The sequence below is a fragment of the Zea mays genome, chromosome 6 (assembly GCF_902167145.1).
Source record: "Zea mays cultivar B73 chromosome 6, Zm-B73-REFERENCE-NAM-5.0, whole genome shotgun sequence".
Lineage (NCBI taxonomy): Eukaryota > Viridiplantae > Streptophyta > Magnoliopsida > Poales > Poaceae > Zea > Zea mays.
Genome location: NC_050101.1, coordinates 160,302,665 through 160,328,351, shown reverse-complemented (window position 1 = coordinate 160,328,351; position 25,687 = coordinate 160,302,665). Strand labels below are relative to the sequence as shown.

The 25,687-nt window shown below is 45.9% G+C and overlaps 1 protein-coding gene across 1 annotated transcript; it reads right to left on the bottom strand.

Moving 5' to 3' along the window:
- Positions 1–1,212: 1,212 nt before the first annotated feature.
- On the bottom strand, positions 1,213–2,208 carry LOC100282022 (uncharacterized). Its single transcript, NM_001154935.1, has one exon. It carries the CDS (start codon positions 2,054–2,056, stop codon positions 1,370–1,372), a length of 687 nt encoding a protein of 228 aa, NP_001148407.1. The 5' UTR covers positions 2,057–2,208; the 3' UTR covers positions 1,213–1,369.
- Positions 2,209–25,687: the final 23,479 nt, after the last annotated feature.

Genomic DNA, 25,687 nt, shown 5'->3' with positions numbered 1-25,687 from the left:
AAAAATAGTATAGAGTGAGCACCCCTGATATAGAAATTTAGAGCTAACCACCAGACCACACGCACTTAGTGTTTAGAAATAAATAATAATTATATTTAAATAAATATTTGAATACCTATTTATATGATATATAACTAGGCCTGGGCATAAAAACCGAAAACCGAACACCGAAACCGAAAAAACCGGAACCGAAACCGAAAAAACCGGAACCGATCAAACCGTTATATTTTTCGGTTACCATTCTTCAGAAACCGAAATTTAGTTCGGTTTTCGGTTTTTAGTTCGGTTTAAACCGAAAAACCGAACTGTTAGCCCATCAGCCTATAATCCCATTTCAGCCCAAGTCTTCAGAAACGCGGCTTGCTGTCTTGGGCCTTCTCCGGCTCTCAGCCCCTCACGCTGCCTGGGCCCAGGTGCAGGCACCCTTGCTCAATCCCGTCGGCATGCAGAATAGCAATTCAGAATTCCTTGTATTATTCTATGTAGGCATGCAGCACTGGCAATCGGTCAGTAGCAATAGCACTGGCATAGCAAATTAGCAATAACAGGCGATCAGGCCTTGGAGTCGTCCGAGTGCTGGGATGGAAGCCGTGTAGGCGTGTACTATGCAGCACATAGCTATTTGTTTTTTTCGGACTACACAGCCAGCTAGCCGGCGGACAGGGTACTGAAAGTCTGAAACACAGCACAGCCTAGTTCGGTTTTTTCGGTTAAACCGAAAACCGAACCGAACTATACGGTTAACCGGAGGTCCGGTTTTTCCTTTTCTAAAGATAATTTCGGTTGACATTTTTCAAAAACCGAACTTTAAAAAAAACCGAAAAACCGAACCGAAAAATTTCGGTTAACCGAGTGCCCAGTCCTATATATAACAAACGTAGTAACGCACGAGCAACTGGCTAGTATGTCCTTAAGGCCCTAAGGGTATAACAACCTGAAGACATGGTTCAGTTTTCTAAGTAGCGGAGTTATTTAAGAGATTGCATCATACAACTCTGAGTCCTCAGACTGCAGTTATAAGAGACATTATGTATAGAGTTTTGTAAAAACAGACTCTTCGCGAAAAGCATGTCTCCAGTATTTTTTAATTAGCCTTAAAGAAATCCTATATTAAATAAGGTTGTATATGTCCTAGCTACAACTGCACCACCTTTGATTAGACAAGAGAAGTATTTACATTTTACCAAGAACGAGTACGTGCGCACCATCACATTGCATGCACTAGTAGATTATTAAGCTTATTATAACCCGTACGTACTCGTTACAATGCAATATCAAATATCGCCCGCGCGCGGTCCAGGTTTGCACACTTGCAGGCCTACGTACAGGCTTCCTACAAGGGCGACGTCGACCAACATTGGCGACAAGTTCAGAGGCACGGCGACGGAGGGCCGAAGGGGCCGCCGCGGGGAGCCCAAAGGTCGGCGAAAGCGGAGAGGATGAGCGGGTGGTGGCGCGGCGAGTTGAGTGCCAGAAACTGGTGCAGCAGTGCGTTCAGGTCCTCCCACGCGTACATTTCCCTCTCCGTCACCATCGCCACTATGGAGTCGCGGAAGTCCTCGTACGGCGCCGCGGACTCCACCTCCACCGCCACCGCCGCCTCCTCCCACGTCGCTGCCCTCCCGCACCTGCCCCTCCTCCGCTGCCGACGCCGGCGCCGCCTCTGAGCCGGCCTTGCGGGTTCGGCGTCGTCGTCGACCACGTAGACGGCCGCGTTGGTGTCTGCGGCGCACGTCGATGGGACCCACGACGACGGGTGGTGGTCCAGCGACGAGAAGGTAGTAGTGGCGGTGGTGAGGGAGGTGGATGACGTGAAGGCCGTGGTGGCCGAGGACGACCAGGACGACGATGAGGCGTGCCTAGACGAGTTGGGGTTGGGCCTGCCGACGCCGCGAGCGTGGGACTTGAGCGAGGAGATGAGGGAGCTGAGCAGCCTCGGCGCGCGGCAGTTGCAGCCGACATCCACCACCATGGGCGGCTGCTGCCGCGGCAACTCGAGCCTGCCGCCGCATTCACCCCGCCGACTACAGCCATCACCTCCACCTGCCAGCGACATGGTGCTTGGTGCCGGCTATAGGATAGCACCTTGTTATGCTAGCGCGCACGCTCGCAATGCAACTATGCAAGCAAGGTCACTCGATCAGTCGATGCCGCTCATTGGAACTGGCCTCGTCGCTTTGGCTTGGCGCGCGCGCTTGGTTTGTGAGTGGTGACTTGTGAGGGAGCGGCCGGCTTATAAATGGTGGAGTCAAGGAGCCAACTAGTGGCGGAGGCCTCTGCTCTCCGGAGCTGGAGGGAGGGATGGCGGTGCCGTGCCAAGATCGTGGCGAACAGTGAGATGAAAACTGAGGGCCAGGGCGCCAGGCGTCGTGTGTGACTGACTGCTCTGCTCTTGTAGGCTAGCCAGAGGTAGCCTTGGAATCGTGGCGGTGCAGACGTGCAGCGAAAGCGAACCGACGGCTCGGGGCGAGTTGCAGGGGGCAGTGTGTCCATCCATCGTTCGTCTGATATGACCTATCGTGGGAGTAGTGTGAAGTACTGTACTTGTAGTAAAAGTAATATCCTGTGTAAAGCGTGAAATGAGTATTTTTCCTTCCGGAAAAGGGAGACAGGAGTAGACTACAGAATCACCGTAGTATTTTAATGCGAAAAGGGTCAGAACCAGGCAAACCAATTTGGGTTTCAGCCTTTTATTTTCATCCTAGCTCAGCGGAGCTATGTCCTAGCGACAACGCGGCACCTCCATCTCGATTTTCTTGTCTTTGTACTGCCTCCGTAAAAAAAGTTTCAATTCAAGAGCTTATTTGAGGGCAAGGGAATTAAAAGTATTGAGTGTTTATTCGGTTACATCTAAATCAAAAGGCATTTGTGGAGATTAAATCCTTCACTAGTCAAAATTAAATATAGATCCTGAAGTTTCACCCAGATCAAATCAAAAACCCATGCTCATATCAGCTTTCACGAAACGATTGGGGTTTTCTCAAACGAACTCAAAACGAGATCAACTTGGATCATGACCAAAAACTGCACCAACAGTGCGTATGCAAAAGTTTATCCCACCACCAATCAATACCCAAAAGCACCCACAACACAAGAACCCGCATGACCTCCACCTTCGTCCTTCAAAGCTCATAGTCCATCGACACGAACTCGCATGACCTCCACCTTCGTCGTCGACCACCGTCCCTGTGCTCCACACCTGCACGCCACAAGCCGACAGACATGGTTGCACAACACATAACTCACGCCCTGGTTAGTCCACGATTCAACCCGAGACGCTACACGTTGACAATCACTCATCATCAACCCAAACCATAAGGGACAAATTAACCTTGTGTTCGCAAAAAGTAAATCCTCTTGCTTTTCTATTAATCTATCCTTTTCATTTAAGGCATCAATCAATTCATTTATTTTAGCAATTTTAGTTCTATCTAAGCCCTTAAATAGATCATTATAATCAATATCATCATCAGAATTCTCATCGCTAGAAGTGTACTTAGGTGTATCTCGATAAAATACCTTCTTCTCATTAGTCGTGAGGCAGGTGTGATGCTCATTGGGGAAGAGAGTCGATTTGTCGAAGGCGCATGTCACAAGTCCTTCATCATCGGAGTCACATGAAGAGCAGTCTGAGTCGCACTCCTTGCCAATGTGTGTCTCCCTTCTTTTTATTGTAGAACTTTTTCTTCTCCTTCCCCTTGGTGTTCTTGTTTTGTTCCTGGTCATCATTGTTAGGACAGTTTGCTATGAAATGACCAGACTTACCACACTTAAAGTAGGCATGCTTTCCCCTTGATTTTCCCCGCACAATGGGGCTGATTGGTTGCCGGTATATCAGGCGCCTGCCTCGTGCGGGCCTGGTCCCCCAGCGATTGTAATTTCCGGCTTCTCCACACATGCAGTCTGAACACCGAAAAATCACTAAACTGCATGTGTGCATGCAGTCTGGAGGGCGTCGGGTGGGGCAACCAAACACCTTCTCACGTCTGGTCAACGCATGCCGCGAGCCTGGACAGGTAGGACGCAACAACCAATCACGCGTTATCCTGAGCCCCTTCAAAGCGGTCTTGAAACGCTTGATCACAAGCGTCCTGGAGCCTAAGTTGGGTTGTTCTAGGCCTCAACTAGACATGTTCAAACGTCGGGTCGGGTCAAGGTCAGGTCGTGGGCCATTTAGCACAGCCCGTACCCAACCCGTGCATAGTTCGGGTCAGGTCGAGTTGGCTGGTGCATTGGTCGGGTCGGATCTGTAACACCCAAAATCCTATTTTGGCGCTTATAAAAGTTGCTCCATGAGATTTGGGTTATAATTTCTTGTAATAATAGTTTCTTTTCCTTTAAATTGTTATTCCCTAAAGAAATAAAATAGTAATACTAGAATTTTGGGCCCAAAAGTTAGATTTAAACTTTGAAACTAAAATTTGATTTAAAAGGTAAAACATAACAAAATAAAATAAAATAAAAAGATCATCAATTCTTTAATCATGAAATTATATGATTAGAAATACTTCATTCATACCAGAATTAAAGTTACCCTTGATTGAATATTAACCTTTCCTAAAAATAAATAAGTAATGAATATTAATTCACTCTCAAGTAAACTACACACACAGTGGTGTTTTATTAAGATATATCATTTGCATGCACATATTACATATTTGAAAATAATTACCTAAATAGGATAATAAATGAATTAATAAAAAATAGATATATGGATCTCCTGAAATAAAAAGAGAGGGATGAACTTGTTGACTGGGCCTAAACCGGCCCGCTTCCTTCCTCCCACGCGGCCCAACCCGACACACTCCGCATGCACGGTGCGCCTGCCACCGACCTGTGGGGCCGCAGGTCACCCCCACACCGTCTTGGTCATGCGCGCTCGGTCTCATCGCCAAGTGGGCCCCGCCATGTCAGATCCTTCCCCTCGCCTGAACAGAACCAGTGTGTTCTTCGTAGCCCGGATCTCCGCCTAGCTGTTGTGGCCCTGCTCCATGGCGCATAAGTAGCGGGCCCCTAGCCGTAAAGCATCCGGTCAAGACCCACCCCTCTCCTCGTCCATCTGTGCCCACGTCGTGCCCTCCCCATCCCATCGCCGCGGGAAGCAGAGTGTCGTCGTGGATGGTCTTCGCTCTGGCCATCGAACTAGCCGCACGGAATGATCCAGGGCAGAATGCAGGGCTCGTGGGTGGTGCATAGGGTAACCCAGGGGCTCGGGGAAGTCTAGGTCATCATGAATTGCTCACCGGAGCAATTTGCACCGCCGTGGACCCCTCTCGTCGTTGCCTCGCATGTTCGGTAAGTCGTGTCTCTATGTTCGCCGCCATTCTGACATCGTGTATCACATTTTGGGTGGGGAAATAAGTAATCGGCGTGTCTGGGTGGGGTTCGCCGGCGGCAGCGCCGCCGTGCGATCAGGCACCGCGCCGCCCTGTGGTCGGCTGGTGGGGTGGTGATGCCCACAATTGGATCAGGGGCGTACCCCCTTCGTGGTTCTTATCCGTGTCGTTGATTGGTCATCCGAGGGCTAGCAAATGTTGGAGGCATGGTCACGTGTGGACTGTGGATCTCTTATCCAACGACCCCAGTGGCATACCGGTTCATAAAGCGCCGGGGTGTAATATTGACCATCGGGCGCGTATCCGGCGGCTGTGAATAGCCCATACCCCTTCGCCGATGGTTTTTTGCAAAAAAGCCCCCACAGTATAGACAAAACAACCCGCCGTTCATCGAAAGCATATGATTATTACGGTTAGGTCTAGATTTTCGCGAAATAAACCCTGAAGACTTAAGAAATAACATCTGCAGTTCATACGGTTCAGAAATAATAAAAGAAATATGGAAATTAATTTTCAAGTATAAAAGTAATTCCCAAATCTTAGAAAATTCATAACTTTCACATTTTAACTCCGATTTGGCCCGTTCAAATTGCGTTGGATTTGTAATAAAATATGATACATAGTGACAAACATTATTTTGTCAAATCACATACTTTTATAATTGGATATTTATTTAACTTATGTTAGTTGGTTAATCATTCTAATCAAAGTTAGTCTGTCTATAACTATAACTTAACTAAAATATGATTTCTACTCTAGTATAATGTAGATTAAAGTTATTTCTTTAATATCTTTATCACATGATTTATAAAATCAACATAAAGACATAGATATAATTGGTTAATCACATAGATTTTCCAGAATACCATCTCTCTTCAACCATAACTCAGAATTTAGTCAATCCCAAACCTACACTCTCGTAGCATCGCGTAGAATATTTTTACATCGTTTGTTCTCATGTTTGGTGTACTGTTATTTTTATATGATTCTTGTTTATTTGTATGTATTGCTACGAATAGTGGTGAGGTCACAAGAATTTGAAGACCAACTTGGTACCTGGGATCTCAACTCTAAGGCAAGTTGTGTCCTTGATCACTTTTCTCTACCTAATAATGTTCATGTTAATCACTGTGACATGCTCAGATTAACTTGATGGGATCTAATAGGTTTCCCTAGCATTATTTATCCCACACCTTGCAAACAAAAGAACTGTTGGGTAGATTTGTTATTGCTCTACCTGGTTTTGGAAAATTGATGTTATATTATGATCATGTTCCAATTTTGTTGTTGTTTTAATTATTGTTCATGATAAGATCATTATGTTAATTAGAACATGGAGAACCACCCGAGAAAACAATGCTACCACAAGGGTGGTATGGGACGCCCTTGGCTGACTAATTAGGAAAGCTAGTGGAGGACTACCTTACCCGAAAGGGGCAAGGGCGGTAGAGGAGCTGCGTATAGGGAGGTTCTTGGGTCGATCATGTTGCGATGGCTTTTCCAACGAGAGATTACTATATTGCTCTTCTCAGAAACCGTAGCTGGTTTTCTGAAGCTAGTGGAACTTTGTAAAGGCCTCGTAGTGGTACCCTGCCTCGTCTCCTCGGCAGAGATGAATGGGAAGTCATGATCCCTTGGCAAATGGGTAACACGACTTGTGGGTAAAGATTCACAACCTCTGTAGAGTGTAAAACTGGTATATCAGTCGTGCTCACGGTCATGAGCAGCTCAGACCATCACATGAGTAATTTATGGAACTAAACTTATTTTGTCATATGCATTGTATTGTGGGTGTTGTTATTAATTTGATCTCTTATTTATTTGGGTTGGTATCTACTTACACTTAGTAACTGCTAATAAAATTTTGACCAACTTTAAAAGCAATGCTCAGCTTTAACCATCTCCTTTGGTAAGCCCTACACTTCACATGAGCTCCCATCTTTGGTGAGTTCATGCACATTATTCCCCACAACTTGTTGAGTGATGAACGTATGTGAGCTCACCCTTGTTGTACTTACATCCCCTAGGTCAAGAATAGGTACCACAGGATGAGGCGCGTGAAGGATGCCGTGATGAGTTCGTGAGAGGTCTAGGTCATTGTCTCCCAGTCAACTTTGGATTGTTGGATTGTTGTCTTCGTATGATGTAATTATTTAACTATTTTGTACAGAACTCTGTTATATATTAATGATGCGACATTCGTTTCTATACCATGAGTCATCATATGTGTGAGACTTGATCCTAGCACACTTGGTGAAGTTCGCGCCCGGGTTTGGACCCCTAAAACCTAGGTGTGACAGGATAGGGCCAAGTTTTTTTGGGCAGGTCGGGCTGGGTTGGTCGGGTCAGGTGCCCCATGATCAGGTCTAGCCTCAATGGACCGGTTCGGTGTAGCATTGGTACGGGGCGCACTAGACCGCCCAGTAACGGCTATCTTGGCGCCAACGGCTAGATCACGAGGACACAACATGTGTCTGGTCCGATGCGCTCCCTAGAATAAAAGAGGTGGTCAGGATCCCGGAGTTAGTGCACATGGACCTAATGCGATGGTGCTCCGAAGCGGTCTGGTGTCCCCGCAGACAACCAGATTCCAGCATCTTTTTAGAAGGAAGGGTCAATGACTATGAGGCCTTTTAGGGCTATAAAAGAACCCCCATGGTGCACCTCTTCATCACCCAAGCATACCAAGAGCTATTCTACACCCCGACATTCTGCCACAAGATATTACATGTGTTTTAGTGAGATCCGAGCGCAATTTTGAGTTGTTCTTGTAACTCTGTGTGTTTTGCACTCTTGCGCTCTTGTTCTTGTGTTGTGTTGCTGGTTTTGGCTCTTGTGTGTGTACTCTCTCCCCTCTCTTGTGCTAAGTTGTAACTCTGATCTTGTGTATGGCTGCAAGAGACTCCAAATTGTGGATATTCCTTGCATGGGTATATAAGTGATATAAGGAAGACCATGGCACTCAAGTTTGATCTTTTGATCACTTGAGAGGGTTGAGTTCAACTCTTGTCCGTTGGGACAACACAACGTGGAGTAGGCAAGCATTTTAGGTTTGGTTGAACCACGAGAAAATCAATGTGTCTTGTGCGCTCGTTTGCTTGTGATTTTTCTCCCTCTTCCTAAGTTCTCCAAGTTCACTTGGAATATTTCTCTTAGTCTACTTTATATATTGAAAGAGCAATCAAGTTAAGAGAACTTTCCCTCTTCTTATTGTTTCAAACTTTGTTTAGTTTTTCGCTAACTCCGAATTTTAGACTAAATTTGCGGTTTGAGTTGTATTTTTGCAGGAATGCCATTCACCCCCTCTAGGTGCTCTCACATTGATGAACTAAAAACAAACCCTTGTTGAGATGGCTAGGATCATGTTTGACGACCATGGGGATTGAAAGTCGCCTAGAGGAGGGTGAATAGAAGAAACCTATAAATTATAAACTTTAAACATGAACTTCACCCGGGGTTAGGATTAGAAACAAATAATAATGAATACGGAGTGCGGAAGAGAGTTCTTGCTATGAGTTGCTCAATCAATGTAGATAACTTTGGGAGCTTACTCAAAGGATTGTGAGCAAGAGAACTTTTAGAGAGAGGGGAGAGGGAGAATCAAATCGCAAGTTAATGATCAACACAAATGAACACAACGATTTGTTTCTCGAGGTTCGGTTCCAATGAACCTAATTCATGTTGAGGAGGCCACGAAGGCCGGGTCTTTTTCAATCCTTTTCCTCTCTCAATCGATTACCTAGACCGATTGAGTGTTTCTTCTTAATATCAAGGATCACAAAGACCCCGCAAGGATCACCACACACTTAGGTGTCTCTTACTAGCTTTACAAGTCACTTAGAGAGTTTAGAAGGAGATGAAGAAAGCACGATTAAAAAGCCAAGCAACAAGAGTAACAAATGAAACACGAATCACACACTCTCTCAATCCACTAATCACTTGTCTGGTGCACACAGGACAGTCCGGTGCACACAGGACAGTCCGGTGCACCGCAAGCTGGTGCAAGTCTGACTCGCCCCCATATTTATAGAAATGGTGAGAGCACCTAGAGGGGGGGTGAATAGGTGATCCTATAAAACTTGAACTTAATGCCACAAAAACTTGGTTAAGCGTTAGCACAGTATTGCCAAGTGGCTAGAGAAGAGTCTTAGCGAAACACAATAACCACAAGAGAATCAACACAGGTAGACACAGTGGTTTATCCCATGGTTCGGCCAAGTACAACACTTGCCTACTTCCACGTTGTGGCGTACCAACGGACGAGGGTTGCAATCAACCCCTCTCAAGCGGTCCAAAGACTCACTTGAATACCACGGTGTTTGCTTTTCTTTTCTATATCCCGTTCGCGAGGAATCTCCACAACTTGGAGTCTCTCGCCCTTACAAAGATGTTCACAAAGAAGCACGGAGTAAGGGAGGGATTCGCAACTCACACAAGACACAAAGGTCACAGCGAATACGCACACACAAGACCCAGACTTAAGCTCAAAAGACTAGCACACTAGAACGGAGCTCAAATCACTAGAATGTCGAACAAATGCGCAAGAATGGAGTGTGAGTGATCAAGAGTGCTCAAGGAATGCTTGGTTATTCTCCTTCATGCGCCTAGGGGTCCCTTTTATAGCCCCAAGGCAGCTAGGAGCCATTGAGAGCAATCCGGGAAGGCAATTCTTGCCTTCTGTCGCCTGGCGCACCGGACAGTCCGGTGCACCACCGGACACTGTCCGGTGCGGATTTCTTTCCTTCTCTGGCGAAGCCGACTGTTGGTGCCTTGGAGCCGTTGGCGCACCGGACACTGTCCGGTGCACACCGGACAGTCCGGTGCCCCCTCCCGACCGTTGGCTCGGCCACGTGTCTCGCGCGGATCGCGCAGCCGACCGTTGGCCCGGCCGACCGTTGGTTCACTGGACAGTCCGGTGCACACCGGACAGTCCGATGAATTATAGTCGTACGCCGTTAAATTCTTCCCGAGAGCGGCCAGTTCGCCTGAGCCAGCCTGGCGCACCGGACACTGTCCGGTGCTCCCAGACTGAGCAGAGTCTTGGCTGCTCGAGCCAAGATATTTCCAATTGTTCTTTTCCTGTTTCCAGCACTTAGACACAATACATTAGTCTCTAAAACAATGTACTAAGTCTGAGAAACATACCTTTTTACTTGATTTGTACTTTGTCCACCATTTGACACTTAGGCACTTGTGTTGGACACTAAATCACCAAAACACTTAGAAATGGCCTAAGGGCACATTTCCCTTTCAATCTCCCCCTTTTTGGTGATTTATGCCAACACAACATAAAGCAAGTAGATCAAGTGCAAAATCAATTCAAATAAGAACTCAAATTTGTTTTGAATCAAATTTGGCATATATGGATCATTCTTTGCCACCACTTGGTTTGTTTTTGCAAATCAACCTCAAATTCCTATCTCTAAATCAAAAACACTTGTTGAGACATAGCAAGAGTTGTTCCAAGAGAAATTGATCAACGATTTAAAAAACTCCCCCTTTTTGCCATAATTAAACCTTCTCCCCACAAGAGACCAACTTTTGACAATAAGAGTATTTTGACAAACAAAAACTCTAACTCTACTATTTTCAAAATTCACAAGTGGTAGCTGATCCATTTATTGCTTTGGCCTTATTTTCTCCCCCTTTGGCATCAAGCACCAAAACAGGATCAATTTTGGCCCTTGAACCCCATTGCCTCACCAAAAATCTTCAACTAAGAGTAAAAAGGCAATAAGAGTACTAAGATGAACTTGGAAGAAGTTACTCGTTCATCGGAGTGCAGTGTAAGTCTTGCATGGTCCAAGTTCACCTTTTCCCTTTCAATCCTCCTTTGAGACTAAATTAAGCAAACTCAAGCACACAGTTAGTCTCAAAGGGTCAAGTTGTAGCACGTCTCCCCCTAAATTTGTGCATCACTTGCAAATGGACTTGTAAGGTCTGGGGAGTGTTAGTACAACTTGAGCACCATAAATAAGCAACAAAATGCATAAGGAACATGATCAAAGGCATAAACACAAGTATGCTATAATTCAATCCAGGTTCCGCGAATCTAAGACATTTAGCTCACTACGCAACTTGCAAAAGATCTGCTCATCTAAAGGCTTGGTAAAGATATCGGCTAGCTGGTTCTCGGAGCTAACACGAAACACTTCGATATCTCCCTTTTGCTGGTGGTCTCTCAAAAAGTGATGCCGGATGTCTATGTGCTTTGTGCGGCTGTGTTCAACGGGATTATCCGCCATGCGGATAGCACTCTCATTATCACATAGGAGTGGGACTTTGCTCAAATTGTAGCCAAAGTCCCTGAGGGTTTGCCTCATCCAAAGTAGTTGCGCGCAACACTATCCTGCGACAACGTACTCGGCCTCAGCGATGGATAGGGCAACGAAAGTTTGTTTCTTAGAGCTCCATGACACCAGGGACCTTCCTAAGAATTGGCACGTCCCCGATGTACTCTTCCTATCGACCTTACATCCAGCATAGTCGGAGTCTGAATATCCAATCAAGTCAAAGGTAGACCCCTTTGGATACCAGATCCCGAAACAAGGCGTAGCAACTAAATATCTAAGAATTCGCTTCACAGCCACTAAGTGACACTCCTTAGGATCGGATTGAAATCTAGCACACATGCATACGCTAAGCATAATATCCGGTCTACTAGCACATAAATAAAGTAAAGACCCTATCATAGACCGGTACGCTTTTTGATCAACAAACTTACCTCCTTTGTTGAGGTTGGTGTGTCTGTCGGTTCCCATCGGAGTCTTTGCGGGCTTGGCGTCCTTCATCCCAAACCTCTTGATCAAATCTTGGGTGTACTTCGTTTGGGAGATGAAGGTTCCATCCTTGAGTTGCCTCACTTGGAACCCAAGGAAGTAGCTTAACTCGCCCATCATCGACATCTCGAATTTCTGAGTCATCACCCTGCTAAACTCTTCACAAGACTTTTGGTTAGTAGAACCAAATATTATGTCATCAACATAAATTTGGCACACAAAAAGATCACCATCACAAGTCTTAGTAAAAAGAGTTGGATCGGCTTTCCCAACCTTGAAAGCATTAGCAATTAAAAATCTCTAAGGCATTCATACCATGCTCTTGGGGCTTGCTTAAGTCCATAGAGCGCCTTAGAGAGCTTACACACGTGGTTGGGGTACCGTTCATCCTCGAAGCCAGGGGGTTGCTCCACGTACACCTCCTCCTTAATTGGCCCATTGAGGAAAGCGCTCTTCACATCCATTTGGAACAACCCTTTTGCCACAAGTCGTGCCTTGTGAAAGGATCACGATGCCCAAGAGGGGGGTGAATTGGGCTTTTCTAAAAATCAACACTAATTAAAACCTAAGCAAGAGCTAAACAAGAGCCCAACTTCACCCCAACAACTAGCACTAAGAAAATAATACTAGAAATGTAACAAGGCTAAGACAATGCTTCAAATACTTGCTAAACAAATACACAAAGTAAATAGCTTGAATTAAGTGCGGAATGTAAAGCAAAGTTTAGAAGACTCCTCCAATTTTTTCCCGAGGTATCGAAGAGTCGGCACTCTCCACTAGTCCTCGTTGGAGCACCCGCGCAAGGGTATCGCTCCCCCTTGGTCCTCGCATTGCCACTCCGGCGCGGTGGATCCCTCGAGACCGCTTACAAACTTGAGTCGGGTCACCAACAAGATCTTCACGGTGATCACCGAGCTCCCAACGCCACCAAGCCGTCTAGGTGATGCCGATCACCAAGAGTAACAAGCCATAGACTTTCGCTTGACCAAGAGAAGCCTAATGCAAGTGGTGTGTGCTCTAGGTGGCTCTCACTAGCGCTAATGAGGAACAAGCGTGGATTATGATTCTCTAATCTCCTCACAAGGCTTTGGTGCTTGCAATACTCTACCAAGGTGCTGGAATAAATGTGGAGTGCAAGACATTGAATATGGTGGGTGGAAGGGGTATAAATAGCCCTCACCCGCCAACTAGCCGTTACAGGCAACTTACTGCGCGATGGCGCACCGGACAGTCCGGTGCGCCACCGGTGCGCCAACGGTGCGCCACCGGTGCGCCAACGGTCACTTCCAACGGCTAGTTCTGACACAGAGCCGTTGGACTCATGGCGCACCGGACAGTGAACAGTTCACTGTCCGGTGCACACCGGACAGTCCGGTGCGGTGTCCGGTGTGCCGCTAAAATTCATTTCCAAAGGCTGCGCTCTCGGGTTTCTGCGACTGGGAGAGTCCCTGCCGTGGACCAGCCTGGCCCACCTGGCAGAGGGTGCACCGGACAGTCCGGTGCACACCGGACAGTCCGGTGCCCCAAAGCCAGAAACACTAAGTCTTGTTTTTCAGCTGATTTTCAAATCGGTTTTCGTTCTAACTTTTGTGTGAGTTCTAGAGTGACCCCTAGCACTGTATATGAGTATGATTGTGCACCAATACTACACTAGAACTCTCTTGGTCAAACTACTCATCGACAACCCCTCTTTATAGTACGGCTAAAAAAGAATAAAAGACCTAACTAAATCGCGAGTGTCCATATCTCCTGACACTCGGACTCTTTAGACCTTCACTTTTTGTTCCGTCGTTTTAGCCGTCGCTTCGAGTTCTTATCTCCGGGATTGTTTTCACCGTTGTAGTACTTCTACCTGTCATGCGACCTAACTTACCATTTGTCTCTGCAAAACACACGTTAGTCACATATAATATTACGTTGTCATTAATCACTAAAACCAACCAGGGGCCTAGATGCTTTCAATCTCCCCCTTTTTGGTGATTGATGACAACCCTACAAGTTTTGTGAGAGTAGTTTGTTTTGAAGATTCTGTCAATAGAAGGAATGGTTAGTTATACTCAGTAATTTTTGACAGAAGGAATGTGTACCATAATAATAAGATTGAGCGCATACACATCATAAGATTCTTGTTCATATAAAGGAGAACGTAAATTAATGAAACAAGAGCTAGAAGACTGGTGATATGATATAAGGTGAAAACATAGTACACACAGTCAAACATACGCGACGAGAGTATATGACGAGTTTGTGAGCCAAAAACATAAAGCTAGTACAGAGAGTAGCAGGCACAAATATTACATCAAAAGAACACTGACTCTCTCTCTAACTCCCCCTAGCTCTCACAACTCATATCTCTCCCCCTTTGGCGTCAAACACCAAAAGGGACCTGAACCTAAACACCTGATGTAGGAGGAGGCGGCGGGGGCGCATCCGGTCGAGGTCGAGGTAGCAGAGCAAACGCCGACGGAGGGTCAGAGTCAGTCTCGGATCCAGGATCTGCGGTAGAAGCTGGAGCTGGTACTGACTCGGACGCAGGCAGCGCTGCAGGAGCTACCGGAACAGAAGCAGTCACAGATACTGCCACAGCGGGAGTGGTAACAGCAGATGCTGGTGGCACTAGCGGCTGTGGGCAGACAGAGCTGAGGACCGGAGACGTGAACGCCAAGGTGACTGGCCGGAGCGGAGAGGTAACAGCAGGGGGTGCAGACAAGATCGAAGGCACCACTGGAGCGTGAAGCGAAGAAGGCGGAGCAGACTGAACCGGAGGTGCTGAGATACCAGAATGCTGAAGCATGAGGGCCATGAATGCCCTATTCTCTGCCCTATCCTGAATAAGCTGCTGCTGAAGAGCATCCTGCCTGTCCTGCATGCTCTGAAACATCGAGAGCATCGTCTCGGATAACCGTGCCTGCTCGGCTGCCAGGTTGGCCAGAATTGCCGCAAGAGCAGGGTCCATAGCCGGAGGAGGAGCAGGGGCAGCACGAGAACTCCCAGCATCATGATCATGGGAGCGAGGAGGCATAGGAGGCGGAGGCGGAGGAGGAATCCCAAAATCATCATCATCATCATCATCAGCTGTTGTACCCTGGGTGTCAAACTGTCGAAGTGCGGCATCCTCGGCCTGAGTGTCAAACACAGGAGCATAAGCTGGCACTGGAATCTCTGGAGCAGGACGGTAAGATCCAAACACAAGGCGTGAGGCCTCAAGGGTACTCTGAAAACGAGGTGGCTGGATCAGCTGCGCAAATATGTGGCACAAGTAGTGAGCATACGGTAGCTGCCGTCGAGCACGAATCCCATCCAGAACAGTGTCCTCAATCTCACAGATCAGAAAGTCAACAACATCAAACTCAGAGTGGGATACCAGGGCACCAAGGAGCCAAAGCTGAATATGAGTGGTGGCCTCCCTGTATCCCATCCTAGGCAGGAGTGTCCGTCTGACGAGCTCATACAAGTACTTTGCTGCAGTAGTGAAGTCTGCTGGAGAACGTCGCGACCCATCTGAGCAAGGCGGGCGGAACAGAGCCGCGACGTGAGCTGTCCCTGGAGCCACACCGCCGTGAGGGCGACGTGGAGGATCTGAAGTGCCGTAGCAGAGACTGTGAAGGCGAGTCGTCGAATCAGGGAATCCAAAAAGCTGACGGATCTGACTAGCAGTGATCGTGACATCCTCGCGCTCAAAGCGAAACCTCAACCACTGATGATCCGGGTCAATCCAAACAGAGGCATAGAAGACGCGGACCCACTCCTCAACATATCTGCCGCTGATAGTCAGAAAGGACAGAAGGCCTGGCAAATAGGTGAGATGCGCCTCAGACTCAGCACCGGCTGCTAGCAAGAAGGCTGGAAGATCCAATAGGCGGTGAACTCGTAGCGCAATCTGAGCAGACATCTGAGCCCTGAAGAATGACTCCTGAATCCGTGTGCTGAAGAGAACTCCTGCTGCTGGGTCTCTCTGAGCTGGCAGCCAAGACTCCACGGGTACGTACCTGAACCGACGTACCCGGGCTGCAGTAGCACGCTGAAGATCAAATAGACGAGGATCCGAAGCCAGAGGACGGACCTCAGTCTCATCACGCTCCCGGAAGCGAGGTGGAGGGACAGGTGGAGCGGAAGCGGGAGCGGGGGCAGGGGAAGCAGTGGAAGCTGGCGTGGTGCTGGTAGTGGGTATGGCGGTGGAGGTGGATGGAGCAATAGGAGTGACTGGAGCAGGCAGAGTGGGTGGCGGAGTGGAAACGGAGGTGTGAGTGGAGGAGCGGGACCGGGAGGCGAGACGACGAGCACGGAAAGCAATCTGATCTGATGGAACATCTGGCTGATCTCCAAGTGCTGCCTGTGCAGCGGCTGCTGCAGCTGCTGCTGCTGCACGAGCCTCTCTGTCCGAACGCCGCTTCTTGCGGCCTTCCTGCTGCTCCAAAAAGACAGTCTTCCTCTTCACCTGCCTGAAGGGGCGACGAGGGTCCTCGTCATCGCCACCCCCTGATGCCGACGCATTCTTCGTGCGCGGCATCCTGAACTAAAGTCTGCAAATGAGATAGAGAGACTAAGCACAGAGCAAATAGTGACTGATAGATTTAGCAAAGAGTGAGATGTCTACCTGGAAAGCGCACACTGGAGGTGACGATCCAGGCAGAACGGAAGACGGCACACGGTCACACAAAGTCACTGAAATGACAGAAGAGGTGAGCACGTATTAGTCACATAGTCATAAGCATATGAAATGTGAATAAATACATACACAAAGAGATATGGCACGAGACGGGACGATCGATAAGTCAAAAGCCGTGAAAACGACGTTTGACGGACAAATAGAGACATAGGATGATTGGAATTCAAATTGAGGCACAAAACGATATGGGATTGAGCCGATACTTCACGAATAGGTTTATATAGGTCAATATGAGTGAAGTGGGTGCTTGGTTTGAATTTAGGCGAAGAAATAGGGTTTAGGGCACTCGGCTCGGAAACGATCGCGTAAAACGGGAATTTTGGTGAAATTTAAGCCTGGGATCTCGGATTGGCGTGAAATTTGGCAAGTAGGTTACTGGAAGTGTGGTGAAGGTGCCTGAAAAATTTGGGTTCAATTGGAGCAAGTTTGGCTGGTTTGGGCATTTCACCGAGCACGTGGTGTGCGGGGATCTAGGGTTTTAGGAATATGGCCATTTGAGGTGGGAATGCCCTCCCGAAGGAGCTAAGAGTTTGCAAGGATGCACAATGGAGGTAGTGCAAAGCATTTCACCAGCAGGATTCACAAAATTTCACACAAATTAGAAGATTTGCAAGAGGGTGGTGATTACTGCCTCACAGACAGAGAAGAGAGAAAGAGAGAGGGAGAACAGAGGACTGCTCACCGAGGGGGAACAAAAGGGGTGCGCAGGTCGCCGGAGATGGAGGCCGCCGGAGATGGAGGCCGCCGGAGTGAAGAGATCGACGGCGGGCGCTGGGAACCGCCAGAGAGCTTGAGGACGCGGGTGCTGGCAGAGAAATGAGACAGAGCCCCTGGCTCGGTCGGGCTGGGGGCGATTTTTTAAAACACGAGATGGGCACACCGGACAGTCTACAGTGGCTGTCCGGTGCACACCGGACAGCGCACAGTAGATGTCCGGTGAACCACCGGACAGCACACAGGAAAAGAGAAACTTCGCGCGCGGCTGCCGGTGCACCGGACATTGCACAGTGCAGTGTCCGGTGCACACCGGACTGTCCGGTGAGCCCAGACAGAGGGGAGTTTGGAAAATTTTGAATTTTTCTATCTAACTCCTAACCAAACCAAATCCCAACTTATAATCACACAAAAGAACACTTGTTGGGACAGGTATTGGCACCCTCATATACTTTTCAAAATATTTTGCCATAGGCTAGATAATTTTTAGAGAAAATAGGCAAATGGTGAAATTTGCATTTAGGCTTGCACTAGGGGTTTTCAAGAGTGATTTGAGTTTTGAATACTCCCCCTAAGTGCAGTACCTCATGCATATTTCAAGAACCAATAATTGCATGAAAGTAAGAATTTAAGTGCTAAAAGCTTAAAAACTAAGACTTGTCAAGTTTGACCCGAGTTAAGCTTTTTCACTCGCTTTATTGGCGGTTATCTCAACTAGGTTAGACAAGCCCTAGATGCAATACACGGAATTTAAATATGCAATGCAAGTGACAACACCATTTGACATTTCACATAAAATTTCTGAGATCAAGAATATTTAGTTCATTCCTCAACATGCAAAAGCGGGTCTTATCAAGTGGCTTAGTGAAAATATCCGCTAATTGATCTTCCGACCTCACTCCTTCTAAAACAATATCTCCTTTAGCAACATGATCTCTAAGGAAGTGATGACGGATATCAATGTGCTTGGTGCGAGAGTGTTGTACAGGGTTATTAGCAATTTTAACAGCACTCTCATTATCACACAACAAAGGTACTTTTTCTAGAACTACGCCATAGTCTAGAAGAGTTTGTTTCATATATAAAATTTGTGTGCAACAAGCACCTGCGGCAATGTATTCCGCTTCGGCAGTTGACAAGGCAACACTATTTTGCTTTTTGGATGTCCATGAAACTAGTGATCTACCAAGCAGATGGCATCCCCCAGAAGTACTTTTCCTATCAATCTTGCAACCGGCATAATCCGAATCGGAATAGCCAATTAAATCAAAAGTAGCTCCTTTGGGATACCACAGACCAACGCTTGTGGTGTGCTTGAGATACCTAAGAATTCTCTTAACGGCGCGAAGATGAGCTTTCTTAGGATTAGATTGAAATCTAGCACACATGCAGACACTAAACATAATATCGGGCCTAGATGCGGTAAGGTATAATAAACTACCAATCATAGAACGGTAGAGAGTTTGATTAACCGGGTTACCTCCCTCATCTAAGTCGAGATGTCCATTTGTAGGCATGGGGGTCTTGATTGGTTTGCACTTCTCCATGTTGAATCTTTTCAACAAGTCTTTGGTATACTTCTCTTGTGAGAGAAAGTTACCATCTTTCATTTGCTTGACTTGAAAGCCGAGGAAGTATGTTAGCTCACCAATCATTGACATCTCGAACTCCTTCGACATCAACTCACCAAATTCTTTGCAATGACAGTCATTTGTCGAGCCAAAGATTATATCATCAACATATACTTGACAAATGAAAATATCACCGTTATGTTTCTTTGTGAAGAGAGTTGTGTCGACGGTCCCGATTTTGAAGCCCTTTTCGATGAGGAAGTCGCGAAGACGCTCATACCAAGCCCTTGGAGCTTGCTTTAGCCCATATAGCGCCTTGGACAACCTGTAAGCATGGTTAGGATATCTAGGGTCTTCAAATCCAGGCGGTTGCTCAACATATACAAGTTCATTTATAAAGCCATTTAAAAATGCACTTTTTACATCCATTTGATAAAGTTTTATATCATAGCATGATGCATATGCAAGTAGGATACGGATGGCTTCCAGTCGAGCAACCGGTGCAAAGGTCTCTCCAAAATCTAAGCCTTCAACTTGAGAGAATCCCTTTGCGACAAGTCTTGCCTTGTTTCTTACAATCACACCTTGATCATCTTGTTTGTTTCTGAACACCCACTTTGTTCCAATGATTCTTGCATCTTGTGGGGGCTTCTCCAGGGTCCAAACTTCGTTACGGGTGAAGTTGTTAAGTTCTTCATGCATGGCATTCACCCAGTCCGGATCCTGTAGCGCCTCATCTATACAAGTAGGCTCAACACAGGAAACAAAAGAGTGATGTTCAATAAAATTAGCATGTTTATGTGATCGAGTGATAACCCCTTGTGAAGGACTCCCAATGATTTGGTTTTGAGGATGAGCTTGAAGTAGTGATGAGTTTCTCCTGTCAACCACTTGGGAAGAAGATCCTGGAGCATCAACATCTTCGGCCTGTACCCTTGCTTGTTCATGAGAGACAAATGTATCTTCATTTGCATGCCTCTCATCTTTTTCATCATCTTGTGGTACATTTGATGAAGAAGGTCTGTCAATGATTTGCACCTCTTCTTCATCTTCTTTTGGTTTGATAGCTCCAATAGGCATGTTCTTCATTGCTTCCCTGAGTGGCTCATCACCTACATCATCAAGATTTTCAAGTGCTCCTTGGGAGCCATTAGTCTCATCAAATTCCACATCATATGTTTCTTCTACCACGCCAGTGGCATGGTTGAATACTCGATATGCTTTGGACTTTAATGAATAACCGAAAAGAAAACCAATATCACAACGTCTTTGAAACTTCCCTAGATGATGGCGTTTTTTGTAGATGTAGCATTTGCACCCAAACACCCGGAAGAAGGAGACGTCTGGCTTTTTCCCATTTAGCAGTTCATAAGGAGTCTTCGCAAGTAGCCGGTGAGGAAATAGCCTGTTTGATGCATAGCAAGCAGTGTTGACAGCTTCGGCCCAAAACCTCTCTGGTGTGTTATACTCATCAATCATTGTTCTTGCAAGAGTGATCAAGGTCCTATTTTTCCTTTCAACAACTCCATTTTGTTGAGGTGTGTATGTGGCAGATACTTCATGCTTGATCCCAATTTCATCACAGTACTCATGAATGTTGGTGTTGTCAAATTCTTTGCCATTGTCACTTCTAATCTTCTTAATCTTGCAATCAAATTCATTTTGTGCTTTCTTGGCAAACTTCTTGAATATAGATGCAACTTCAGATTTGTCATGGAGAAAGAACACCCAAGTGTATCTTGAGAAGTCATCAACAATCACTAGACAGTAGAGGTTGCCACCGGCACTGACATAATTTGTAGGTCCAAATAAATCCATGTGAAGTAGTTCCAGTGGCCTTGATGTTGACATGAAAGCTTTAGTGGGATGTGTATTAGCAACTTGCTTTCCAGCTTGACATGCACTGCATGGCTTGTCTTTTTCAAACACCACATCCTTTAATCCTCTAACCATATCTTTCTTTAATACCTTCTTGAGTGTGCTCATTCCAACATGTGCAAGCCTCCTATGCCAAAGCCATCCAAGAGAAGCTTTGGTGAAGAGGCAAGTTCTTAAGTCTGCATCTTCTGAAGTGAAATCCACTAAGTAGAGGTTGTTGTATCTAAAACCCTTGAACACCATTGATTCATCATCCATTTTTGTTACAATAACCTCTGATGGAGTGAATAAGCATTGAAGTCCAAGATCACAGAGTTGTCCCACTGATAATAAATTGAAGCTCAAGGGTGCAACTAAGAGAACATTTGATATTGATAAATCATTTGAGATTGCCACCTTGCCAAGTCCTTGTACTTTTCCTTTTGAGTTGTCTCCAAATGTGATTTTATCTTGACCATCAACATTCTCATCTAATGAGGTGAACATCCGTGGGTTGCCTGTCATATGTTGTGTGCATCCACTGTCAATAACCCAATGGCTCCCACCGGTCTTGTAGTTCACCTACATTCACAGACAATTCAAGCTTGAGTTTTGAGAGCCCTATATTGCATAGGACCAGTGACTCTCTCAATTAAGGACTTTGCCACCCAGATTTGTCTAGGTCTACTCTTATTTGGTGGACCTAGGAATGTAACCTTAATCTTTCCATTTGCAACCTTTCTTAGAACATAGTGAGCATTGAAAGCAAATGGTCTTGAGTGCTTAGGCAAGGGAGTTGGTGGTTTAGCTTTGCAGTTGTGGGCAAAATGACCTTCATTTCCACACTCAAAGCATTTGATAGGCTTGCGAGTCTGCATTGGCTTGTATTGAGTGATAGCTTTCTTTTGCACAAAAGCATTGTATCCAATACCACTCTTGTTATTTTTCATAACAGTGTTCATAAGCAGCTCATTTTGGAGGTATTGACCCTTGTTGAACTTTTGCACACTTGTTGCAAGATGTTCATTTTCACTTTTTAGTTTCTTGACCTCATTCTTAAGCCTTTGATTATCCACTGCCAACTCATTGTTGAAATCATTGTTCTCAATAGCAACTTTTCCTCTAGTAGTTGCATCAGTCAAATAATTCTTCAATTTTTGGTTGTCTAAAGTCAGGACTTCAACTTTTTCAGTCAATTCATCATGTAGACTAGTTTGCTCTTCTTGAATCAAATCATCACATGAGGTTGCTACATCAAGCTTAACAACAGGGTTAATAGCCTCATGTGTTTTGCAAGATAAAAGTTCATTTTCAACAAGAAGATTGTCATGATCAAATTTAATTTGAGTATAGTCTTCCTTGATCTTAACTAGTCTATTTTGTAACTCCCTATTAGCTTCATTTAATTTGTCATATTTCTCCTTAGCATCTTTTAGGGAGTTTGTGAGCTCATTTACAGTTGATGACATGGTTTTATTTTCTTCTTTTATTTCATCACTAGCCTTTATAACTATGTCATACTTGGCATTTAAAGATTCATTTTCATTTTTCAACCTATCACATTTAGCTTTTGACTTTCTAATGATTTGAGTATATTCTTTAAGTAAGTCAGCTAACTCATCATATGAAGGTGAAGCAAATTCTTCATCACTATCACTATCACTAGCATCATCAATATTAATATCATTTTGTACCTTTCGTTCACCCCTAGCCATAAGGCACAGGTGAGAAGTGGATGATGGCGATGGTGGTGGTGAAGAGAAGTCCCCGGCGATGGCCGCAACTTTTTCATCATCCTCTTCTTCACTTGAAGAAGATCCACTTGATGATTCGACGTCGGTGAGCCAGTCGCCAACAATATAGGCCTTTCCATTCTTCTTTTTGTGGAACCTCTTTTGCTTTCCATCCCTTCTCTTGAAGAATTTCTTTTCTTTCTTTTCATCATCACTGTCATCTTCTTTCTTGCCCTTGAACTTGTTCTTCTTGGGCTTGTTGCATTGATGAGCAAGATGACCAAGCTCACCACAGTTGTAGCAGTCCATCTCAGAAATGGGCTTTCTTTTGTTGGAAAAGAACTTCTTCTTTCTTGAATCAAATTTGATGCCTTCTCTATTTAGCTTCTTCAACATCTTGGTGGTCTTCCTTACCATCAAGGCAATGTTTGCATCAAGGTCATCATCACTTGAGGATTCTTCCTCAACTTGCATTTTCGCTTTTCCCTTTCTTTCATGATTTGCTTTGAGAGCCAAATCCTTTCTTTTGGAAGATGATTCTTCTTTGTTGATGTGCATGTACATCTCATGAGCATTGATCTTTCCCAAAATTTGTGTAGGTGTGGTAACTGAAAGATCCATTTGATGTAGCACAGTGACAATGTGTCCATATTTGTCTATTGGGAGGACACTGAGAATCTTCCTCACAACATCCGGTTGTGAGATTTGAGTAAGCCCCAATCCATTGACTTCCTCTACAAGAATATTGAGTCGTGAGTACATAGCGTTTGCATTTTCATTAGTAAGCATTTCAAAAGAATTTAACTTTCGCATAGCTATGTGATATCTTTCCTCACGTTCACTTCTAGTTCCTTCGTGTAGAGCACAAATATCCATCCACAAATCATGAGCATTTTTATGATTCCGAACTCTATTGAACACATCTTTGCAAAGGCCTCTAAAAAGGGTGTTTTTGGCCTTCGCATTCCATTTCTCATAATTGAACTCATCACCTACAAGATTTGTGGGATCTCTAGGTTGGGGAAACCCTTGTGTGGCGGCTTTATAGACACCAATGTCTATAGCCTCTAAGTATGCTTCCATACGAATTTTCCAATAAGGAAAATCGTCACCATCAAAAACGGGAGGAGGTCCATCCCCACCGGACATCGTAACTCTAGCGGTTAAGCTAATCTATGAGCAACAAGGCTCTGATACCAATTGAAAGGATCACGATGCCCAAGAGGGGGGGTGAATTGGGCTTTTCTAAAAATCAACACTAATTAAAACCTAAGCAAGAGCTAAACAAGAGCCCAACTTCACCCCAACAACTAGCACTAAGAAAATAATACTAGAAATGTAACAAGGCTAAGACAATGCTTCAAATACTTGCTAAACAAATACACAAAGTAAATAGCTTGAATTAAGTGCGGAATGTAAAGCAAAGTTTAGAAGACTCCTCCAATTTTTTCCCGAGGTATCGAAGAGTCGGCACTCTCCACTAGTCCTCGTTGGAGCACCCGCGCAAGGGTATCGCTCCCCCTTGGTCCTCGCAAGAACCAAGTGCTCACTACGAGATGATCCTTTGCCACTCCGGCGCGGTGGATCCCTCGAGACCGCTTACAAACTTGAGTCGGGTCACCAACAAGATCTTCACGGTGATCACCGAGCTCCCAACGCCACCAAGCCGTCTAGGTGATGCCGATCACCAAGAGTAACAAGCCATAGACTTTCGCTTGACCAAGAGAAGCCTAATGCAAGTGGTGTGTGCTCTAGGTGGCTCTCACTAGCGCTAATGAGGAACAAGCGTGGATTATGATTCTCTAATCTCCTCACAAGGCTTTGGTGCTTGCAATACTCTACCAAGGTGCTGGAATAAATGTGGAGTGCAAGACATTGAATATGGTGGGTGGAAGGGGTATAAATAGCCCTCACCCACCAACTAGCCGTTACAGGCAACTTACTGCGCGATGGCGCACCGGACAGTCCGGTGCGCCACCGGTGCGCCAACGGTGCGCCACCGGTGCGCCAACGGTCACTTCCAACGGCTAGTTCTGACACAGAGCCGTTGGACTCATGGCGCACCGGACAGTGAACAGTTCACTGTCCGGTGCACACCGGACAGTCCGGTGCGGTGTCCGGTGTGCCGCTAAAATTCATTTCCAAAGGCTGCGCTCTCGGGTTTCTGCGACTGGGAGAGTCCCTGCCGTGGACCAGCCTGGCCCACCTGGCAGAGGGTGCACCGGACAGTCCGGTGCACACCGGACAGTCCGGTGCCCCAAAGCCAGAAACACTAAGTCTTGTTTTTCAGCTGATTTTCAAATCGGTTTTCGTTCTAACTTTTGTGTGAGTTCTAGAGTGACCCCTAGCACTGTATATGAGTATGATTGTGCACCAACACTACACTAGAACTCTCTTGGTCAAACTACTCATCGACAACCCCTCTTTATAGTACGGCTAAAAAAGAATAAAAGACCTAACTAAATCGCGAGTGTCCATATCTCCTGACACTCGGACTCTTTAGACCTTCACTTTTTGTTCCGTCGTTTTAGCCGTCGCTTCGAGTTCTTATCTCCGGGATTTTTTTCACCGTTGTAGTACTTCTACCTGTCATGCGACCTAACTTACCATTTGTCTCTGCAAAACACACGTTAGTCACATATAATATTACGTTGTCATTAATCACTAAAACCAACCAGGGGCCTAGATGCTTTCACCTTGTTCCTTGTCACCACCCCGTGCTCGTCTTGTTTGTTGCGGAACACCCACTTGATTCCCACAACATTTTGTTTGGGACGAGGCACCAGTGTCCAAACTTCATTTATTTTGAAGTTGTTGAGCTCCTCCTGCATGGCCAACACCCAGTCCGGATCTAGCAAGGCCTCTTCTACCCTGAAAGGCTCAATAGAAGAGACAAAGGAGTAATGCTCACAAAAGTTAACTAATCGAGATCGAGTAGTTACTCCCTTGCTAATATCACCCAAAATTTGGTCGACGGGATGATCCCTTTGAATCATTGCTCGAACTTGGGTTGGAGGTGCCGATTGTG

Coding starts and splice junctions, on each gene's coding strand:
- LOC100282022 (NM_001154935.1), bottom strand. CDS start 2,056: ATGTCGCTGGCAGGTGGAGGTGATGGCTGTAGTCGGCGGGGTGAATGC.